At 43.6% G+C, this 19,462-nt stretch overlaps 1 protein-coding gene across 3 annotated transcripts in view; it reads right to left on the bottom strand.

Annotated features, from left to right (window-relative positions):
* Positions 1-227: 227 nt before the first annotated feature.
* homer1b (homer scaffold protein 1b) overlaps positions 228-19,462 on the bottom strand; it is a 29,622-nt gene continuing 10,387 nt past the window's right edge. For 2 of the 3 annotated variants that reach the window (XM_037481935.2, XM_037481933.2), the window contains 5 exons: positions 8,046-8,194; positions 3,328-3,484; positions 3,073-3,183; positions 2,881-2,961; positions 228-2,763 (listed from right to left, as the gene is read on the bottom strand). In XM_037481935.2, coding sequence (XP_037337832.1) covers positions 2,572-2,763; positions 2,881-2,961; positions 3,073-3,183; positions 3,328-3,484; positions 8,046-8,194 — 690 coding nt within the window. In that variant the 3' untranslated portion in view covers positions 228-2,571. Of the gene's footprint in view, positions 2,764-2,880; positions 2,962-3,072; positions 3,184-3,327; positions 3,485-6,599; positions 7,755-8,045; positions 8,195-19,462 lie in introns of those variants that run through there. The other variant, XM_037481936.2, reaches the window with a different exon arrangement.

Genomic DNA, 19,462 nt, shown 5'->3' with positions numbered 1-19,462 from the left:
GTTGTCGTTACACAAAAGTGTACAAACATCCGGTTCCAAAATATACCTTTTTGCCTTTAGTCCCGCCACTTTCATGTCTTCAAACCCTTTTGCTTATTTACAAACTTGCGACTGCATTTGAATAAAATCCTGCAAAGCACATTTTCAAATTGACTGTTTCACTGTTGAATAATTGAGTCAATATCGTGTTTCATGAAAAACAAAGAACAGAAGGAATTTGCACACACTGAATTCGACTGTCTCTGTATTTGAATATAAAACATAGCATTTCTTAGTTCACAGAGGTGTTCTCAGCCTGCTGGGCTGTGTTTGTTGGAATTTAACAAAGGATTTAGTTTGGCTAAAGCACCAACAGATGTATCACCTGGTCGCTTTTCCCCAGCATTTGGTAAATCCTTTCACCTGTAAACACACAAGTCTCACCAATCTACGAACATCATAAGCCTGAGGGACCTCTTTAATATCATGAGTTCAAAATTACTTTAAATAGTCAAAAATATTGCCAGTCTTTTCATACCTCTAAATACAATAATAATACCTACATTTAAATACCATAAGTTACAAAACAGGAGAATGAAAAGCTTCTTATCAACTACTGTACAAAGGCATTCATTAACAATAGCATTAATATCAGGGTTTTTCATCTCTGTCATTCGACTGTCAGAGTTAAACCAGAAAGAAAAGAATGGGTAACTACCTTTACATGAGTCTTATTCCAGTGTATTAACCTGTGCAACGAACCACAATTTTTGATTATATAATTATGCTGTGTGTAGTATAAATGCAGATCTCTTGATATCTAATGTAGTTTTAACAGTGTAATAACATAGTGCAAACAGGGTGCTCAATTGAAAGGTAGGATAAGCAGCATTTCATGTGAAGAGATCTCTTTTTTTCATTTTAAGATGCAGTTTGGGGAGTTTGCGGGTACAGTAGCTGCTTTAGAAGTGTATGTTTTGGAACTGCACATTTAACACAATGTGTATACATTGTGTTATGCATTTTAAATATATATTGAAGAGGTTTCCATTGTTCAACTACAGAATAGATACTCTAAAATTACTATGCAATACTTTTCCATTGGTTAATACACAACAATAAGCCACTGCAGGGCGTTAATGCGTTTGAGTCTATTCATTTACAATGTCATGAGTAAAAAGTTACCATATACAGTTCTATAATCATCATCAATATATTCCGGGTAGAAAACAAATAGAAACTGAGTACAGTTCTATATATTCACGCGTGAGGAGTGAAAATCTGTGGCCAGCTACTCTGAGGGTGGAGAATGACGAATAGTAGATGACGCTCCACAAGCCCTTCCTAAGCACTACTTCTTCCCCTAGACAGGGCCGCCACACAGGATCGCGGTCAACAGTAGTTCACTTTCTGTCGGACAGGGGGGGGGGATCGGCTGAGTTGCATCGGACCTATCTGCATGAGTCCACTGAGTAGAGTACCTGATAGATATAGAGGTGTCGTATTGAGCCTGTCTGGTATTGCTCAGTGTTTGTGTGTGTGTGTCTGGGGGCCTTGATGTCCACAAACAGGGTATTTCTCTCACACACACATTATGTACAAACATTAGTCAACGCATGTGTGCTTTGAAGGCACCCATTATGTCAAAGGTCAGGCCTTATTTGGGGACACATGCCACACTGAGTTTGGCAGGAAGACAGGTCAGGTGTCTGTGAGGGTGGAAGCAGTCTGGATACCCAAATCCTCCAGTTGAATCTATTATGGGCACATGGGGACTCTAAAATTCAAATGTAGCATGAACAATGCCTTTGGAAATTCAATACTTACAGTATCTATCATGTCGAATTCTGTGTATAGTGTGTGCATACGAGCAGTCATTCAGGATAAATAAACCAAACTTCATTTCCCAACAGCCCTGTGTGGCCTGGCCTACTGGTAAGACGGATTGATTCGTAGAGAGCCAGCCTTTCATTTCCTGTTGGCAGCTCGGACACAAACATGGGACTCTGGTTCTCTGGTTCTCTATTCAGCACCTCTCTTTACAGTAAGTCACTTTGGATCAAAGCATCTGCTAGTTAGCACAATATTTTGAGGGGATTTGGCAGCTTTGGCGCAGTTTTCTAAGTCTTAACAGCAATTATTTCCACATGACTTTCAACATTCCCCTTGGGGGACAGTTGAGAGAGGAATAAAGGGAGGGGGTGGGGGGGGGGGGGGGGGTACGTGTAATGTTGTGATGCTGCGAGCTGTGGTGCAGCTTCCCCTGTCAAACAGCAGATGGCCCTGATGCAGGTCTAAAGTGAACTCTTAGAGAGGGCGTGGGGGGGGGTCTGGAGGGCAGTCGCGGTGTGCCACAGCATGCATCTCCACATCTGAAGGGGTCAACTCTACCAAGGTTACGCCTACAATAGCCAATCAGAAGGCAGGAGGAGGAATAGAGCGTGATGTCTTCAACGTAAGTTGGGGAGTTAGCTGCCTTTTTGAGCTAAATCAGAATTGGGGTGTGTAGTGGGGGCAAATAGGTTAAATCAATAAGTGCCAGTATGTAAATTATAATATGGCTCTGTCTGTGAAGATCAGGTAGCTCCTCCTCTAGCTGGCCTCCTCGATCAGGCGAGCCAAGGTGTCTCTGAGCTCCGTCAGCTCAAAGATCTTTCCGTCCAGCAGCTCCAGCAGCGTCCGCAGGCTCTTCCTGAAATTCTCCTGCTCCTCCTGGTTATCCTCCAACCGCTGCTCGGCACCCATCAGCTGCTCCTCCAGCACCCGCCCGCGTAGCTCTGTCTCCTGGAGAAGGAGGACACAGCATTGTGTGCAGGTTTGAGTCACTTTGAGGTAAATGGTTATGTGGGATGTGCTGATTGGGAAACAGTTGCATGTTTAATGCACATTTGTATCGCTTACCTCAAGCTTCTGGGTAAGTGTATCTTTCTGCTCCATCAGGTCATTCATGTTTTCCAATTCCTCTTTTAATTTTTCCATTTCCTAAAGGACATTCATGGCAGATTATTAGGCTGTGTAGTTCTTTTTGCATGAGCCAAAACATTTAAAGCACATTTAAAGCAGGGCATGTCTTCCAATCACATACAAACACACCTCTTCTTTATCTCTCAGGGTATTCTCTAGTTCCTCTATGGTTTGGTTGAGTTCAGTCTTCTGGGATTTGATCACTGGCGTTTGGTTGCTCTGACACTCAAGCTCCGTCACCTGAAAGGATGAGATTGAGATCATCAGAATCATGATCTCAACCATTCTTTCATTTCCAGACTACCTCTTCTTTACTCGGCCATGTGTTTTTTTGGATTAATCCCACATCAAAACAAGCAAGCATTTCTGTGCCTCATCCCTCACCCGTTTGTGTAGTCTCTCGGCCTCTTCCTGGTAGGCTGCCAGTTGTTGTTTCCACTGTTTGACGTTAGCTGTGGACTCCAGCAGAGCCGCAGTTAGCTTGGCATTGTTCCCCTTCAGGGCTTCCAGCTCAGCCTCCCAGTGTTTTGTCATGGCAGGGCTGCAGATCACAGAGAGGGTTCATACTGTCAGTTTACCAAAAGCATCATAAGACAATACATTTTCATGTTTTAATTCTATGGATAGAGCATGTGGGACTGAGCCAATTATGTCACAGTGGTGCTTTTTAGCTCTTTGTGGTAATAAAAAAAAAAAATTGAATTCACAAGTAGTCGCACTGAAAGGTAACAGAGGCTGCAGTGGGCAGTCAAATTGGAAGTCAACACTTCCAGGCCTTTAGCTGTGAAAGCAGCTGTGCCCAACATGAGTTGTAATCTGAGATTATATCGTCGGCCTGGCTAGAGCCTAATCTGGTCCAGCTACTCACAGGCGAGACGATGAGATGAGAGATAAGGAAAAAGTGATTGACTTGTATGATGGAGAAAGATATGGGGGAGAAAAAGGCTGGTGGCACATGAGTTCTTTTGTAGTATTAGATATATATACAAACTCAACTTTCTGGAGGGAAAATGTTTCTGTCGTGCATCTCGACCAAAAAATGTGAGCACTGCAAGCATTCATTTAGGATTACCATAAATCCTGTTGCCTGTCTCTCACATAATGTCCGACTAATGTCTGAAGATTGCACGAGACACCTGAACGTTGAGTACCGACACTGAGTCAAGTACCTTTGAAAAGAAAGCCACTACTCCCACACACTTCAGAGTAATTCTTCACAGAGGTGGAAACAGATACATAGAGAAGCACAAAAGCAAGCTCGGCTTTCTCAAGAAATGTCGAGGGTCTTTGTATGACCCATAACAATCTTGTTTTCATTTTTATATCTGCCCCCTAACTGGCACACACACGCACACACATGTACAAACTCTCACTACAGCAGAAGTCCACTATGCTACAACACCCACTCCAAAGTGTAAAAGAGAGAAAACCCAGCGCTAAATTCACAGAGGACTCCCACGATGCCTTCAGCTCTTATACAACCGCCTCCCCCTCTATGAGTGCTAGTGTGTCTGTGTGTGACGCATAGGAGGGAGACGGCACTTCATCCTACACATCTCAATTGACACTCAACCACTCACACGCTTATATACACACGCATGGAGCACGAGGCTGTCACCAAAGCACACGGCTTCGGCAATGTACAAACCCCACACACCAACCTGCAGAGCGGGAGAGCAAGCCAGACGTTGGAGATGTGAAGATGGAGACAGACGAGAAAAGAGGCGAAAGCGACAGAGCGAGAATCGGAGGAGGGAAAAGAGTGCAAGATGCTTTGACACCGGTGTTTGTCTCCATTAAATGAGTCTGGCTGAAAGGTCTCGGGGGGGCACCTGAGCACAATTCTGGCTGAGGACAGCAGAGCAGGAGGTGTGTGAAAAGCATTGTGGGTAAGTTAGCTGCTACTCTGTCCATGAACTGCTGATTGTAAAGTGATTATTTACACAATGTGAATGTGTTTATGAGGATTTTATTTGCTAATTCATAGTAACTTATCATAGAATAATTTGTTTTGATTCCATTTCTAGTCATTGTAAAGCCAACTGTGATGTTAAATGTTTAAGCAATATTTTTCTTGCATCGACTTTGGATTTTGCAACGTTGAATAATTAAAAAAATGTCTCTGTTAGAGAGGATTGCATTGGTGTTACAGACAGGACGAAGCACATTACCAGATTTCGTGGGGTGTCAGGTTACTTTTCTATTGTATTTATTTAGTTTAAAGTGGTTTCAAATATATTTGTTCATTTTAAAACTTAAATTAGGAGTGTATTCTGTTGTTTAAACATAACATAATCTGCACACTGCCAGTAAGCTATCACTGTTGAATAAAACATCGACACGCTGTTTTGTGTTTTACTGCTTCACAATGTATATTTCTCCTAAATGGCTAAATAAAGATAAAGAATCACAAAACATAAACTTTAAGGTTTTTCTACAGCTCCATCGTGCTTTTCCCTGTCCTGACAACTTTGCGTGGTCGGGTAGGTTCTTCCTCCACACAGAGCACTTCAAGAGCTGAGAGCCAGAGCTGTTGCCATGGCAGCACTGGGTGAACGGAGGCGCTTGTAGGACTGTGACGTATGACATCTGCAGCGTCTCCGTTCACACAAGCCTACAACAAACCCACCGACAGACGCCTACATCCACCAAGACCAGGGCTCCCTTCACATACAGACCCAGCAGTCCCGAAAAAAAACATCTTTCAATATTCACAAAACCATTTAACACGACTCCACTGCAGACCTGCCAAACACGCCTACATCCTGCGATATAATAAAACAAAAAGAAAACTCTCCCAGCCCTGCAAACGGCTGTATCTTATCCTCCTCTCTCTTCCTCTGTCCTATGCACCCACACAAACCTACTTATACAGCTCCACTAAGAGGTAGAGTGCTGTAGATGTTATGGATATAAGTCATCATCTGCAGGTCAAGTCCACACACGTGGCAAAGAGACAAACCAAGATCAGAAAGGTCAGGGGCAAAAGACAGCTAACACCTGTTATATGATATTATATGATAGTCTGAGCCATCACGCGTTTTATACAAATAAATTTTGTTTTTAAAATATCCCACAAACTATTGTATAATTTAAATGTACAGTTCAAAAAAATACATTTTAACTGCCCTTTCAGGCTCATAAAAGGCTGAAGAAGCTACTGTACAATATGATAGACATATGAGATGAAGCAATTGTATGATATGTTAAAGTAAAGAACAATGAATCATAGAGAGGGCAGAGAAGAGAGAATATGAACTAGCATCTACCCGCTCTGCATACGCCAGGGAGAAATGTGAGACTGAGGTTTGCTTGTTACGCCCATGCTTGCCATCGTGAATGCCGAGAGTCGACCCGGTCTCCCACGCATGCAGCATTAATAGACACATCAGCAAGGCTGCAGCAGGCAGTGGGTGTCCTCTCTACATTCTGCTCCCACTGCACACTCAGTTCTGTGCAGCCTCACCAAGTTCATGATGCAGCGGGAGGGATTTCTAAGCATTTTCTCTTGAGCTTGTCACAGCTTTAGAGACTTCAAGACACTGTTAAAAACTCATTAAAAAGAGCTCTACAATGATGTTTGAATATTTAAAAATGTTTTCAGGCCTCCTCACAAACACCCATCATTAGCAAAAAAGAATGATAATACATTAAGCCATTGATTGACATCTTTAATTAATAAGAATCGCAGCCAGAGAAATAACAAAATGAGGTTACAGAGATTTTACAAGTGAAAAGACCTCTGTGTACAGTCGACTACAGGTGACAGTGGATAAAAGGAACATTTCCTTTCCTGAGAAAAATACTCTTCAAAGGATTCATTACCCGTGCCCTTCTGTTCAGTTCAGTTATTTGTTGTAGTGTGTGCTGCAGTTGGTGGATGTTGAGGTATCAGTGACTCATGTGAAGACTCATTTGTACAATACACTTCTTTACCGTTCTATCGTTGCAGCTTCTGATACATACATGCCACACGTACACACACACACACACACACACACACACACACACACACACACACACACACACACACACACACACACACACTCACACACACTCTGTGTGTGTCCATCTGTCTTGCTCTTTCACTGCCTCCCACTACCCACAGTATGTTATATAAGTCTTACATAAACGCTTCATCAACACCTTTTTGACACAGCCACACCTCTTCAGAAAGCCATTATACAAATCAAGAATAATTACATGCCACTTTGATGCTATTATCTTATACAATCTACTGTATATGAACCGGTATTGACATTCAAAAGGAAAATGAATTATCCATTTCAATATTCTGTCAACTGACAGGACACAAGAACAGCAGGAATGTATACAGTGTAACAGTAGAGCTGCATGCATAGAAGTGACACCGTCACATATTTCTAATGCACCAAACAACATTAAAGTCAAAAGATTTGCATTTAAAAAGATATTATTGCATTGCAGTAGGTAAACATATAAATACTTCAATAAATAAGAGTGTTTTTTCTTTTACCAAGCATGCTCAGATTGGACAAAATAATAACTTGGAATGAGTCTTCATTTAAAGTAACTCATTTTGCTGGTCCATGTAATGTGTCAGCGTGTGACTAAGAAGGATGTCATTCATTGCACCAACATTCCTCCTGACTGAGTGTCGGCGGTCTGTAACCTTATTCGTCAGCGGTTACTAAACAAGCATCAAGAGCCTTATTTTTTGGGAAATGTTTTGCGCCTGAACATTTTTTGTTTTGTGTAGATGTTGCAGTAGTCAGGACTTGTAATGACATCCCTATCAGAAAGAGCAGACCCGACAAGTCTTATACTGCTCCCTAGAGAGGAAAGATACGAGAGAGCAGCCGTGAATAGGAGCAGTTCACTACCACACTGACATGCAACATGAAGTGGTGCAGGCAGACTAAAAGAAAGACATGGCAGAAGAGGTGTGAATCTGTAGGATATAACTCATCAGAATTGATGTATTTGAGTACTTAAATTTCAGAATATTCAGTCGTTTAGTGTAATCTATGTAAAATGTTAGAGCGCGTGGTCAGACTGCGACGTCTGTACTGTGGTGAGCATGACAACGCAGGACGGTCAAAACATCACCGTACGGGATGTACCTGTGAGCAAAGGCCAGTGCGTTCTGCGACGGCTCTGGACGGGCGTCTGAGTTTGGTGTTGTGTCACACATGTCATCCGTGCCGTTGATGCTTTCCATGGGCGGAGTCACAGGGGTCAAAGGTGACGAGAGCTCGCCTCCTGGGGACTCCTACATGGGAAACAGTTGATCAGCTGTTACTGCCGGTTAGACATGAATAAATCTATTAAGGCTTGTACATTTTTTAAATCATTTTATACTCCTTTAAATTGTTAGTCTTGATTAGATAATGAATAAAAACTACACCTTTCTGACTTTATCAATCCTGATACTCCTAATACTTTGGCTTTGGATTCAGGGGAGTACCAATGTTAAATTAATAAGTCGTAGGCTTTACTGTGTGTAAGGGACTGGGATCAATTATTTATGGTAAGGCCACATCAGCCTGTAACTGTTCAACTATTTGATTGAGTTTTGGACCAATATCCATCCATGCCAAAAAATGTTCGTGTCAAATTTAGACGTCTGTGATATTTCCATAAGAACAAATATATGTATGATCTCTAATGTCAAAAGTGAAAGTCAAGAAGTTTTCCTTGTATTTACAACAAATATCAAAATGGCTTTTAACAGATTTTTCAAATTAATAACCACAACATAATTGACACAATTTAGAGTTATATTATGAAATGTATAATAATTACTGTAAGTGATGTGACAGTCCTCTTATGGCCAGAGATGGCAACAATTGTAAATCATTTGTAAATTTGACTCATCCCTCTCCTTCTAGGAGTTGACATGAAAATTGATGGAGGTTTGTTTATGTATTTAAAGGGGGGAGGGTGGGGTTCTCTCACACTCATAAAGCTCTTGTTGTGGTGTTAAGATTGCAAGCGTCTTAGTGAGCAGCTGCACATGCCTATAGGCCATTAAATAGCTTATTGCACTGGGAAATAGCAGAATGACAGATTAATGCTTATCTTTATATCCCATACAACCACAGAATTATGTGAGAGACAAATCATTTAGCTGCTGCTTGCACATAAAACAAAGCTATTAAGAACCATGGCTGGGGCACGATACAGCAGCACAATGGCACTGGCTGTGTGTCTCTAATGGACAAGAAGGAAGCGGGAGATAAGTGAACGATTAAGTCGTAAAAGTTTGCACTTCACATTGGTTGTATACCATTTAATATCTGTTCCCAATGCCTGTCCACTGGGGTCTGGTTTATTGAGGCCAGCAAATAGAATTTAGCTCTGTGTTTTCGCATCTTGTTTTGGTCGAATAATTCCTCTCTTGTGTTTTGGAATTTCTGTTTTCTAGGATTAACAGAGGAGAAAAGAGAGACTTCCAGTAGTGACCCAGAGCAGACAGCTTGAGTAAAGCACTGCAGGCGCGTAGCAGAAAGGCTGCAGCTCCACTATTGTGGAAGTGACCAGCGCATATACTTCAACCCCTGATGAGAGCAAAGCTGTCCACTTGGCTTCATTAAAAACCTCCTCACATGCGAAGCACAAGGTATTGTGGCAGTGCATTAATAGTACAAGTAGAGCGTAACAGACAAGGACACAAAGCCTGTTAACAACCTTTAGATTACAGAACAGATTTGTCTAAAGATTGTCCTCTGAAAACATTTATTTTTCTTGCACTAAAACACCCACACATACAAAATAATTATGCTCCCATATGTATAAAGAGTCCGCAAACAGCTGTGTATTTTTCTTATAATTCACGGCGTGATAAAATGTACCATGTTGTGTTACGACTATTATTCTTAACCTCGGTGTCGGGACCTCACAGGACTCCATTGCAGTGAAAGGCAACTTATTTTATCTGTTCTGCAGGTAAGGACAATTTGAGACACCTTTCAAAAGACAACCTTGTGAATTGAACTTATGGTTTATTTTAAGAGGGATTTTAGATACATATTTCAATTCATAATGATTTTTAACCTTTTTGGCTGTTGTCTGGTTGGGAGCCTGTACAACAATGAGTTGTTTTGCAATTCCACTAAAGAAATATTTATTTTATTACTAATATTTATTTATTAATAAGTACCATTGTGAACTAAGGACTTGTAATGGAATATTTGTATTCGTATTTCTTTCTACAGTAAAGATTTAACTCTTTCACAATTAGCTTCAGCTATTTTAAACACAAAAAATATATACCTTTTCTCTCAAATTATTTTGTAAAATGTTCCTCTATGCCTCCTCTGATAATACAACACAACACCAAAGGGGAAAAAAAACAAATTGTTTGGTTGACCTGGGGCCTGTTTCAGAAAGGAGGTTAAGTGAAAACTCTGAGTATGTTAACCCTGAAATGAGGGAAACTCTGAGTTTTCTGTTTCAGAATGGGAGGTATGTTAAACCTGAGAAAGCAGAGTAAGTCAAGCCTGTTTCAGAAAGAGAGGTAACTTATACTCAGAGTCAGTTACCATGGCAACTTACTCTGTGAACCTAACCTGGTCGGGAGCAGGTTTTCTTCGGGAAACCCAGAGTTTATTTCGTCTCCTCCCCTTTTTTAAAGAGGAAGTGGTATTTAATCACCTCATTCATTCTTTCGGTATTCATTCATTGCGCACATTTCAGTCACGCAGAGCGCATCAAATCAAGTGAATGAAATGGCATGTCCTTTTATGGACGATCCTGTGGATGAAGAGGCTGCATTAATCCGTAGGGAGTTGCATTTACGTCGGGAGAGGATTTTGAGACCCAGAGTGGATTTTTTGTCATATCCATATTCATTTTTATTTGAGCGGTACCGTTTTTCTTTACAGTCAATAAGCAACCCAGTCTCCAAAAAAAGCGTGAAATGGCTACGTTGGTCCACCGTGATAAACGTAGTCATGTCACGTTTTCCCCCAAAATAACGTTACTATGTTACGTTTCTTTTGGCCCATTCATTTACATTGCTTTGCAAATAGGTCACGTGACTATCAAGTTTCCCGGTAGCGAAAAGAAAAACATGGCGGACGGTCAGCATAATCTCCGTGAAAAACACAATATTTTAAGAAAGCATCAGCATTTGTATGCATTTCGATGGCATTTCTAGCGAGAAGTATGCGTTATTCTTTCACAATCTTCTATCAGAGACTGTAGAAGACCTTCCGTTTATTCGTTTCTGCGAAGATTTGAGTGTCTCTTTGGGAAAGCGTGGCTACGCAACGCCTTTAACGGCGCATTATTAAAAAAACACTTCCAGTGGGGGCGTTACCGTAAAGAGGCGTTCAGCCTTAAAGCCACTAATCGCCAAACAAAACAAACTCAAAGCACACGAATCACATTATGACTTTTTAAACATAAATTCCCTTATTTTTATGAGTTTTCAATGAAAGAATGCATAATTTCCGGGTGTATGCATGCCCGGGACATCCCGAATTATGGGCAATTTTGATTTGTCCAGCTTTTTGACAGCTCCAGTCCCGACTTCCAATCACAGCCTCCTAAGTCAATGACGCGCCTTAAACTCTCGGTTGTTGTGAAGTTGTGTGAGTGCAACTCCCCCCCCCCCCGAACATTACGTCTTGTTTACATGGAAAAGGGGGGCGGGGCTTCGCCTTCAGAGCGGAGCGTCATTTCTCGCTCCACACGTCTCCTCTTTTTACTGGCCAGGAAAACGGGCGATCTATCCCACGTGGGGCTGGCTCCATTCCATTGGCTCTGACGAATCCATGGAGAGGCGGGACTTATAATTTTCCCGGCAAACGGAGCTGCATTGCTTGCCCTGTGCGTGAAGTGGCCGTGAGGCCTCCACTAAAGTCTCTCTCTATTTGTTCTGCTTTACTCAATAAAAGTAAAACCTTTACAGATATACTGTCCACACACTAGGCTAACATAACGGAGATTCCAGGCTTCGTCCTTTATGTTTTATGGGGATAAAGCCTCTGTAAGTAGTTTTTTCCCAAGCAAATCTGAGTTTCTTCTGTTTTTTGTGTGTCCCATACAAATATCAAAATATATATACTGATTTTCACATCCAAACACACTCACTTATGTTCCCTTTTATCATGACAACAAGAAATTTCAAGATAAACCTTTTGCTTTCATAAATATGACAGTTTTAGTGTGTAAAGGCCCAGCAGTGTACGGTCCGAGGGCCCCTATCGGGCCACTTGTTAGATGGGTTTGATGGGTTAATGACTAAAATATATGCCCCCACCCCCTAACTTGATTTAGGTCTGTTGCCTCAGGGCAACTTGTAAATATAATAGGTCAAACAAGCAATGTAAGCATTAAGAAAGTAGTGCATTTTGAGCACATTAACCACAAATGGATTCAAACATAAATTCAAAAATATTAAACAAAGAAATTAAATGACCAACACTGTATGTACAAAATCCACATACAAAACATGTAAACTTAAAGGGCTTGTTTGTGTCAAATTGTATGGCATACACATTCAACTGGCCTACAATAACCTGAAGAATGTCTTACCCTAACCCTAACCCTAACCCTGGGCATACATTTTAGTCAGTAACCCATCCAACCCATCTTGAAACTCAGTCGAAGGAGTCTAACGCCGGAGTCACAGGGTGCAACAAAACTCTGTAGTGAAAAAAGTGAAGGCCGAGGCATGCTGGGTGAAGTGCGATCCCGGCCCTTTCGGGACAGTGTTGTGCCTGAACGCGTTCATTGAACGATAGTTCATGAACTCGTTGATATTTTGGGCGAACGTGAATTGAACGTACTGTATTAATGCCCGATGAACGTTACTGTGAACTCGTTCATTCTGGTTTCTACGGCACGTTCTTTCAGGTTAATGTCGTTCAATGGGGTGCCAGATTTCTATAGAAAACACACCGTAAACGCGCATTAATAAGTGTAGCAGAGGCGGCGTATAATAATTTTAAAATTTTTTATGAAGTTACTGACAAGGTCGGTGAGGATGGGAGGAATCTGACCTTTCTTTGCAAACATTTGCACCTTAATGATTACTGTCCTGTTTTTCTTTTTATAATACCTTATTTAAAAAAGACCATTCAAGCAGCATGTGTTTGAGAATGTAGTGTAGGGGTGAACTCTGCAACTGCTGCTAGTGTGGAGTGAATGACAGCAAAATTAAAGCAACAAAGGGGAAATGCTGTCCCCTCAATGCTAATTGTCATGCTATGAGGCAAGACGCGAGTCGTGTTCCGACGTTGAAAGAGGGTTTTTATTCCAGGAGCCCAGAGCAAACTTCGCTATGAGTTCTACACATACAACAACACCTAGCATACGTTCCCACTACGGTAACTCCGCAGGGACAAAAGACAACCTCGCAACATCTCCCCTTTTTGGAAGTTAGCAATAACAGGAAGCCAAACATCTGCATTTTGCAATATTTCTTAAATCTTAACCTTCTCAAACAATATAACAAAGTAGATGCAACGCCTTGTAACCAAAACACTGTTTTCACTTAAAGTCTTAGAACTCAGACTCAGAACGGTGCAGGACGTCACCGGGGTAGACTGCCCTCAGTCCTGAAAGGGATTATTCTGCCCTTTTGCACATCAGTCTTGAAATCTAAGAGGCACCTTTATCTCGCGACCCCTGGAAGTTCTTCTCACAGGAGTAGATGGTGGAAGGGGAGACTCTGAGGGAGGGCCTGCTGGTGGAAGGCTCACCGGTGGTTCCGGCACCGCAGTCAAATCTGGCGGTGGAGAGCCGCTGTTCTGCTGGGACGCTGTAGCCTGAGCGCATCGCTGGTCCGCAGAAGGTTCGGTCTCAGGAACAGTCTGGAGGTGGCGTCTGTTCCGACGGGTCACATTCCCATTGTCCATCTCCACAATGTAGGACCGTGGCTCTTTAGACTTACTGATGACCCTAGCAGGTGTTGTCCATCCCTTCTCCCCATCGAGCTTCACCCTCACCGCTTGACCAGGACGAAGGTCAGGGAGCGCGCGTGCCGAATGCCTGCGGTCGTAGTAGAACCTATATGAATCTTTTGCTGCTGCGTCCTTCATATAGACCTGATCCGGGTTGAATGGACATGGCAGCAACGTCTTTTCCAGGACTGGAACCGTAGTACGGATCTGTCTACCAGTCATGAGCCGTGCTGGACTCTCACCTGTTGCTGCTAGTGGTGTAGCGCGATAAGCCATAAGGGCTAAGCAGGGGTCCGGCTGTCTGAGGATGTATTTGGCAGTCCGAACGGCCCTCTCTGCAGCTCCGTTTGACTGGGGGTAATGTGGGCTGGAGGTAATGTGAGTGAAACCATACTTCTGTCCGAAATCTCGGAACTCTGCTGATGTGAACTGCGTCCCGTTGTCACTGACCAGTTCAAGGGGGATGCCCCACCTCACAAAAACGTGCTTGAGTTTGTCAATCACCTGCTTGCTGGTAATGGTGGTGAGGGAAGCAATTTCAATGTCTCTGGAGAAGTAATCGACAGCGACGAGAAAAGTCTTACCCTCTAATTCAAACAGGTCGACAGCAATCCTTTGCCATGGGCCGCTGGGCAGGGGAGTGGTTACCAGCGGTTCACGTCTTTGTGTAGGTTTGTGCTCTCTGCAAAAGTCACATAATTTCACTTTGTTAGTGATTTGTGCTCCGATGCTTGGCCACCAAACTGTCAACTTGGCTCGCTCCCGACACTTGGTCAGGCCCTGGTGACCCTCGTGCAGCTGGTCCAGGACTCCAGCTCTTAGCGCTGCTGGAACTACTATGCGGTCGTGGTATAGGACCAGATTGTCCAACTCTGACAAGTGATTTCTGGCTGTATAGTATCCACGCAGTGGTGAGCCCTCTGCCATGTTGCGAGGCCACCCTTTTCTGATGAATGTGATTATTTTTTGAAGCTCAGCATCGCTTTGTGTGGCTTTGCGAATTTCCTCGAGCTTGGGTGACTTGATTGGTTTGCTAGCCACCATAGTGTTAACATATGCCTTTACCTGCATTTCTGTTTCGGGCACGTAACTGTCTTTCAATGGGTGTCTGGAGAGTGTATCTGCGACTACTAGCTGCTTACCGGGAACATGTTCGGCAGCGACATTGAATCGCATGAGACGCATGAGCAGTCTCTGACATCGTAGTGGCGTTTTGTCCAGGTCGTATGAGTTAATCAATGGCACCAGTGGCTTGTGGTCAGTCTGCAAACGGACCCGGCCCATACCTTGAATGTAGCGGGCGAAACGTTCACAAGCCCAGACAGATGCCAGACACTCCTTTTCGATCTGAGAATACCTCCTCTCCGCATCTGTGAGTGTGCGCGAGCAAAAGGCAACAGGCCGCAACTCTCCGTCGTGGTCTTGCAACAGGGCAGCACCAAGCCCATAGCTGCTGGCGTCGGCACTGACCACTGTTGGTCTGTTGGCGTTGTAATAACAAAGGGCTGGTGCAGCCATGAGCATTGCTTTTGCTTTGTTAAATGCTTGCTCCTGAGGCTCACCCCAAACCCACGCGGTCTCCTTCTTTAGCAGGTTAGTGAGTGGATGCAACACTGTGGACAGACCTGGAAGGAATTTTCCAACATAGTTAACCAGTCCAAGCACCTGCCGCAGCTGCTCCACGTTGGAAGGACTGGACATCCGAGCGATGGCCTCCACTTTGCTCTCGTCAGGCTTCACCCCCTCCGCGCTGATGATGTGTCCAAAGAAATGTAGTTCAGTCTTCCCAAAGTGACACTTGGCCCTGTTGAGCTTGAGACCAGACGCCTTAACCGTCCGCAGCACCGCGTCGAGATGGCGGTCATGCTCCTCTTTTGTAGATCCATAAACCAGGATGTCATCCATCACAACGACAGTCCCTTCTAGGCCTTTGAGCAGGTCAGTCATCAGCCGCTGGAAAATCTCAGGCGCTGATGTAATGCCAAAGGGCAGACGCTTGAAGCAAAACCGTCCCATTGGGGTTATAAAGGTTGTCCGTCTTTGGCAGTTGGGGTCCAATGGAATTTGCCAGAACCCGCTAGAGGCATCCAGAGTGGAGAAAACCGTGGCTCCTGCCAGCTTAGGTGTTATATCATCCAGTGTGGGCAAAATGTAACGTTCACGCTTCACCCCCTTGTTCAAGCGTTTCAAATCCACACACACCCTGACCTCGTCCTTGTTGCGTTTTGGAGCGGGCACCATTGGGGCACACCAATCTGTCGGCTCTGTAACCTCCTCAATGATGTCGAGGCTCAGCATGCGCTTTAGCTCTTTCTCCACCTTTGGGAGGAGAGGAAACGGAACTCTGCGTGGCGTGTTGACGCTGTATGGGACTGCTTCTTCAGTCAGCTCGATCTTAACAGGTTTACAGTTCAGTAGCCCTATTTCCCCGAACACATCGCTTGTTAAGTCACTAGTGATAGCATTGACTCTCGCTACCAGTCCCATGCACTTTGCCACTGCCTTGCCCAACAAGTTACTAACGTACTGTCCTCTTATGACTGTAATCCAGTATTGGTATTTCTGACTTTTGTATGTAGTAGTGGCAAGGAACTTACCCACGCATTGGACTTTCCCGCCTGGGCTATACACTGCTGGCCTGGACTTGTTCAGTTTGGGTTTTTGACGTAGCTTGCTAAAAGTCTCTTCAGTCATAACGGTGGTATCCGCACCTGTGTCAATTTTGAAATCCACCGGACTGCCATTGACTAGTAGCTCTACATCCCAGTCAGTATCCGGGTTTGACTCCTCAATTATGTTTTGTTTTGACTTCGTGGTTGCTCTCAGGAATAATTCTCCGATGAAAAATGAATCTTCGTCTGAATCCATAACAGCCCCTGCTCTAACTTCTTTCAGCATTTTGGATTTACATGCGGCCTCAAAATGTCCAATTTTGTTACACTTTCTGCACCGTTTGTTACGAGCAGGACAGTTTTCTTTTCTATCATGCATCCTGTTGCATCTCTGACAGTTCAGTTTGTTCTCACTGTATTTCTGTCCTTGTCCCTGCCGTTGTTTATCATAGCTCCTCCTTGTGCTATTGTACTGTTTCTGTCTCACCTCATTCACTGTAGTTTCCGCATGCTCTGCACTTTGTTGTTTAACTTGTTCGCTTTGCCGTGCAAGCTGGATGGCTCTCTCCAAAGTCAGGTCCGCCTCTAGCTGTAGTTTCTGAGAAACCTCTTTGTCTATTATTCCGATGACAATCCGGTCCCGGATCTGCTCGTCCTTCCCCGCACCGAACTCGCAGTGCTGCGCGAGCTCGTACAGGCTTCGCACGAAAGCTTCCACTGCCTCACCGGCCCTTTGGCTCCGCTTGTGAAAACAGGCGCGATCGTGGATGACGTTTCTTTTCGGGACAAAGTGTTCGTCAAATTTCTGCATCACTAGGTTAAACTCATACTCCGGATATGGCATGGCCTCGGTTGCCGCAGGAAACACAAACGAGCCGTAAATAGGTTCGGCATCTCTCCCCATCGAGTACAAGAGCGAGTTCACCTGCACTTCGCCGCCCTCTTTGTCCAGTTTTGACGCGACTCTGAAACGGGAGAATCTTTGCCGCCATGTAAGCCACTCCGCCGGCTGCGAGAAGTCGAACGGCTCCGGAGGTCCAAACTTTGCCATCTTACTCCTAATGTCGACGTGAAGTCCTTAATTCTGACACCATGTCATGCTATGAGGCAAGACGCGAGTCGTGTTCCGACGTTGAAAGAGGGTTTTTATTCCAGGAGCCCAGAGCAAACTTCGCTATGAGTTCTACACATACAACAACACCTAGCATACGTTCCCACTACGGTAACTCCGCAGGGACAAAAGACAACCTCGCAACACTAATGTAAACCCTGGTTGGATAAGGATTCAAAATTGGATATGAAGATTAAATCTGATGCATAGCTTCAGTGTTAAAACTGATCAAATAATTGCTGTCTGTGGTTCTGGGCTGTGGCAATATTAAAATAAAAAAATAGCTTGCAGCAACGTATGGAAAAAAAGAACTAAACTAGTTCATTTTTTGGAACCGTGAACTTATTTCAAATATTTTGAACTATGAACTGAACTAGTTTATTTTTAAAATGTGTGAACTAAACTTTGAACTAGTTAATGTAGAAAGTAAACTTTCCCAACACTGGCTATAGGACCCCGGAAGATGATGAACTATGCCTGGGAAGGGCCTGAAGCCATGCCGGTACGAGCATGATGTGCAAATTAGTCATCAGATCAAAGTATAGTAGTGATAGACTAATCGAAGCATCTAACAAGTGGCCCGATAGGGGCCCCCGGACTGTATACTGCTGGGCATTTACACACTAAAACTGTCATATTTATGAAAGCAAAAGGTTTATCTTGAAATTTCTTGTTGTCATGATAAAAGGGAACATAAGTGAGTGTGTTTGGATGTGAAAATCAGTATATATATTTTGATATTTGTATGGGACACACAAAAAACAGAAGAAACTCAGATTTGCTTGGGAAAAAACTACTTACAGAGGCTTTATCCCCATAAAACATAAAGGAAGAAGCCTGGAATCTCCGTTATGTTAGCCTAGAGTGTGGACAGTATATCTGTAAAGGTTTTACTTTTATTGAGTAAAGCAGAACAAATAGAGAGAGACTTTAGTGGAGGCCTCACGGCCACTTCACGCACAGGGCAACCAATGCAGCTCCGTTTGCCGGGAAAATGATAAGTCCCGCCTCTCCATGGATTCGTCAGAGCCAATGGAATGGAGCCAGACCCACGTGGGATAGATCGCCCGTTTTCCTGGCCAGTAAAAAGAGGAGACGTGTGGAGCGAGAAATGACGCTCCGCTCCGAAGGCGAAGCCCCGCCCCCCTTTTCCATGTAAACAAGACGTAATGTTCGGGGGGGGGGGGGAGTTGCACTCACACAACTTCACAACAACCGAGAGTTTAAGGCGCGTCACTGACTTAGGAGGCTGTGATTGGAAGTCGGGACTGGAGCTGTCAAAAAGCTGGACAAATCAAAATTGCCCATAATTCGGGATGCCCCGGGCTTGCCTACACCCGGAAATTATGCATTCTTTCATTGAAAACTCATAAAAATAAGGGAATTTATGTTTAAAAAGTCATAATGTGATTCGTGTGCTTTGAGTTTGTTTTGTTTGGCGATTAGTGGCTTTAAGGCTGAACGCCTCTTTACGGTAACGCCCCCACTGGAAGTGTTTTTTTAATAATGCGCCGTTAAAGGCGTTGCGTAGCCACGCTTTCTCAAAGAGACACTCAAATCTTCGCAGAAACGAATAAACGGAAGGTCTTCTACAGTCTCTGATAGAAGATTATGAAAGAATAACGCATACTTCTCGCTAGAAATGCTATCGAAATGCATACAAATGCTGATGCTTTCTTAAAATATTGTGTTTTTCACGGAGATTATGCTGACCGTCCGCCATGTTTTTCTTTTCGCTACCGGGAAACTTGATAGTCACGTGACCTATTTGCAAAGCAATGTAAATGAATGGGCCAAAAGAAACGTAACATAGTAACGTTATTTTGGGGGAAAACGTGACATGACTACGTTTATCACGGTGGACCAACGTAGCCATTTCACGCTTTTTTTGGAGACTGGGTTGC

Source organism: Pungitius pungitius, chromosome 5 (genome assembly GCF_949316345.1).
Source record: "Pungitius pungitius chromosome 5, fPunPun2.1, whole genome shotgun sequence".
Lineage (NCBI taxonomy): Eukaryota > Metazoa > Chordata > Actinopteri > Perciformes > Gasterosteidae > Pungitius > Pungitius pungitius.
This window is presented reverse-complemented; position numbering and strand designations above follow the sequence as displayed.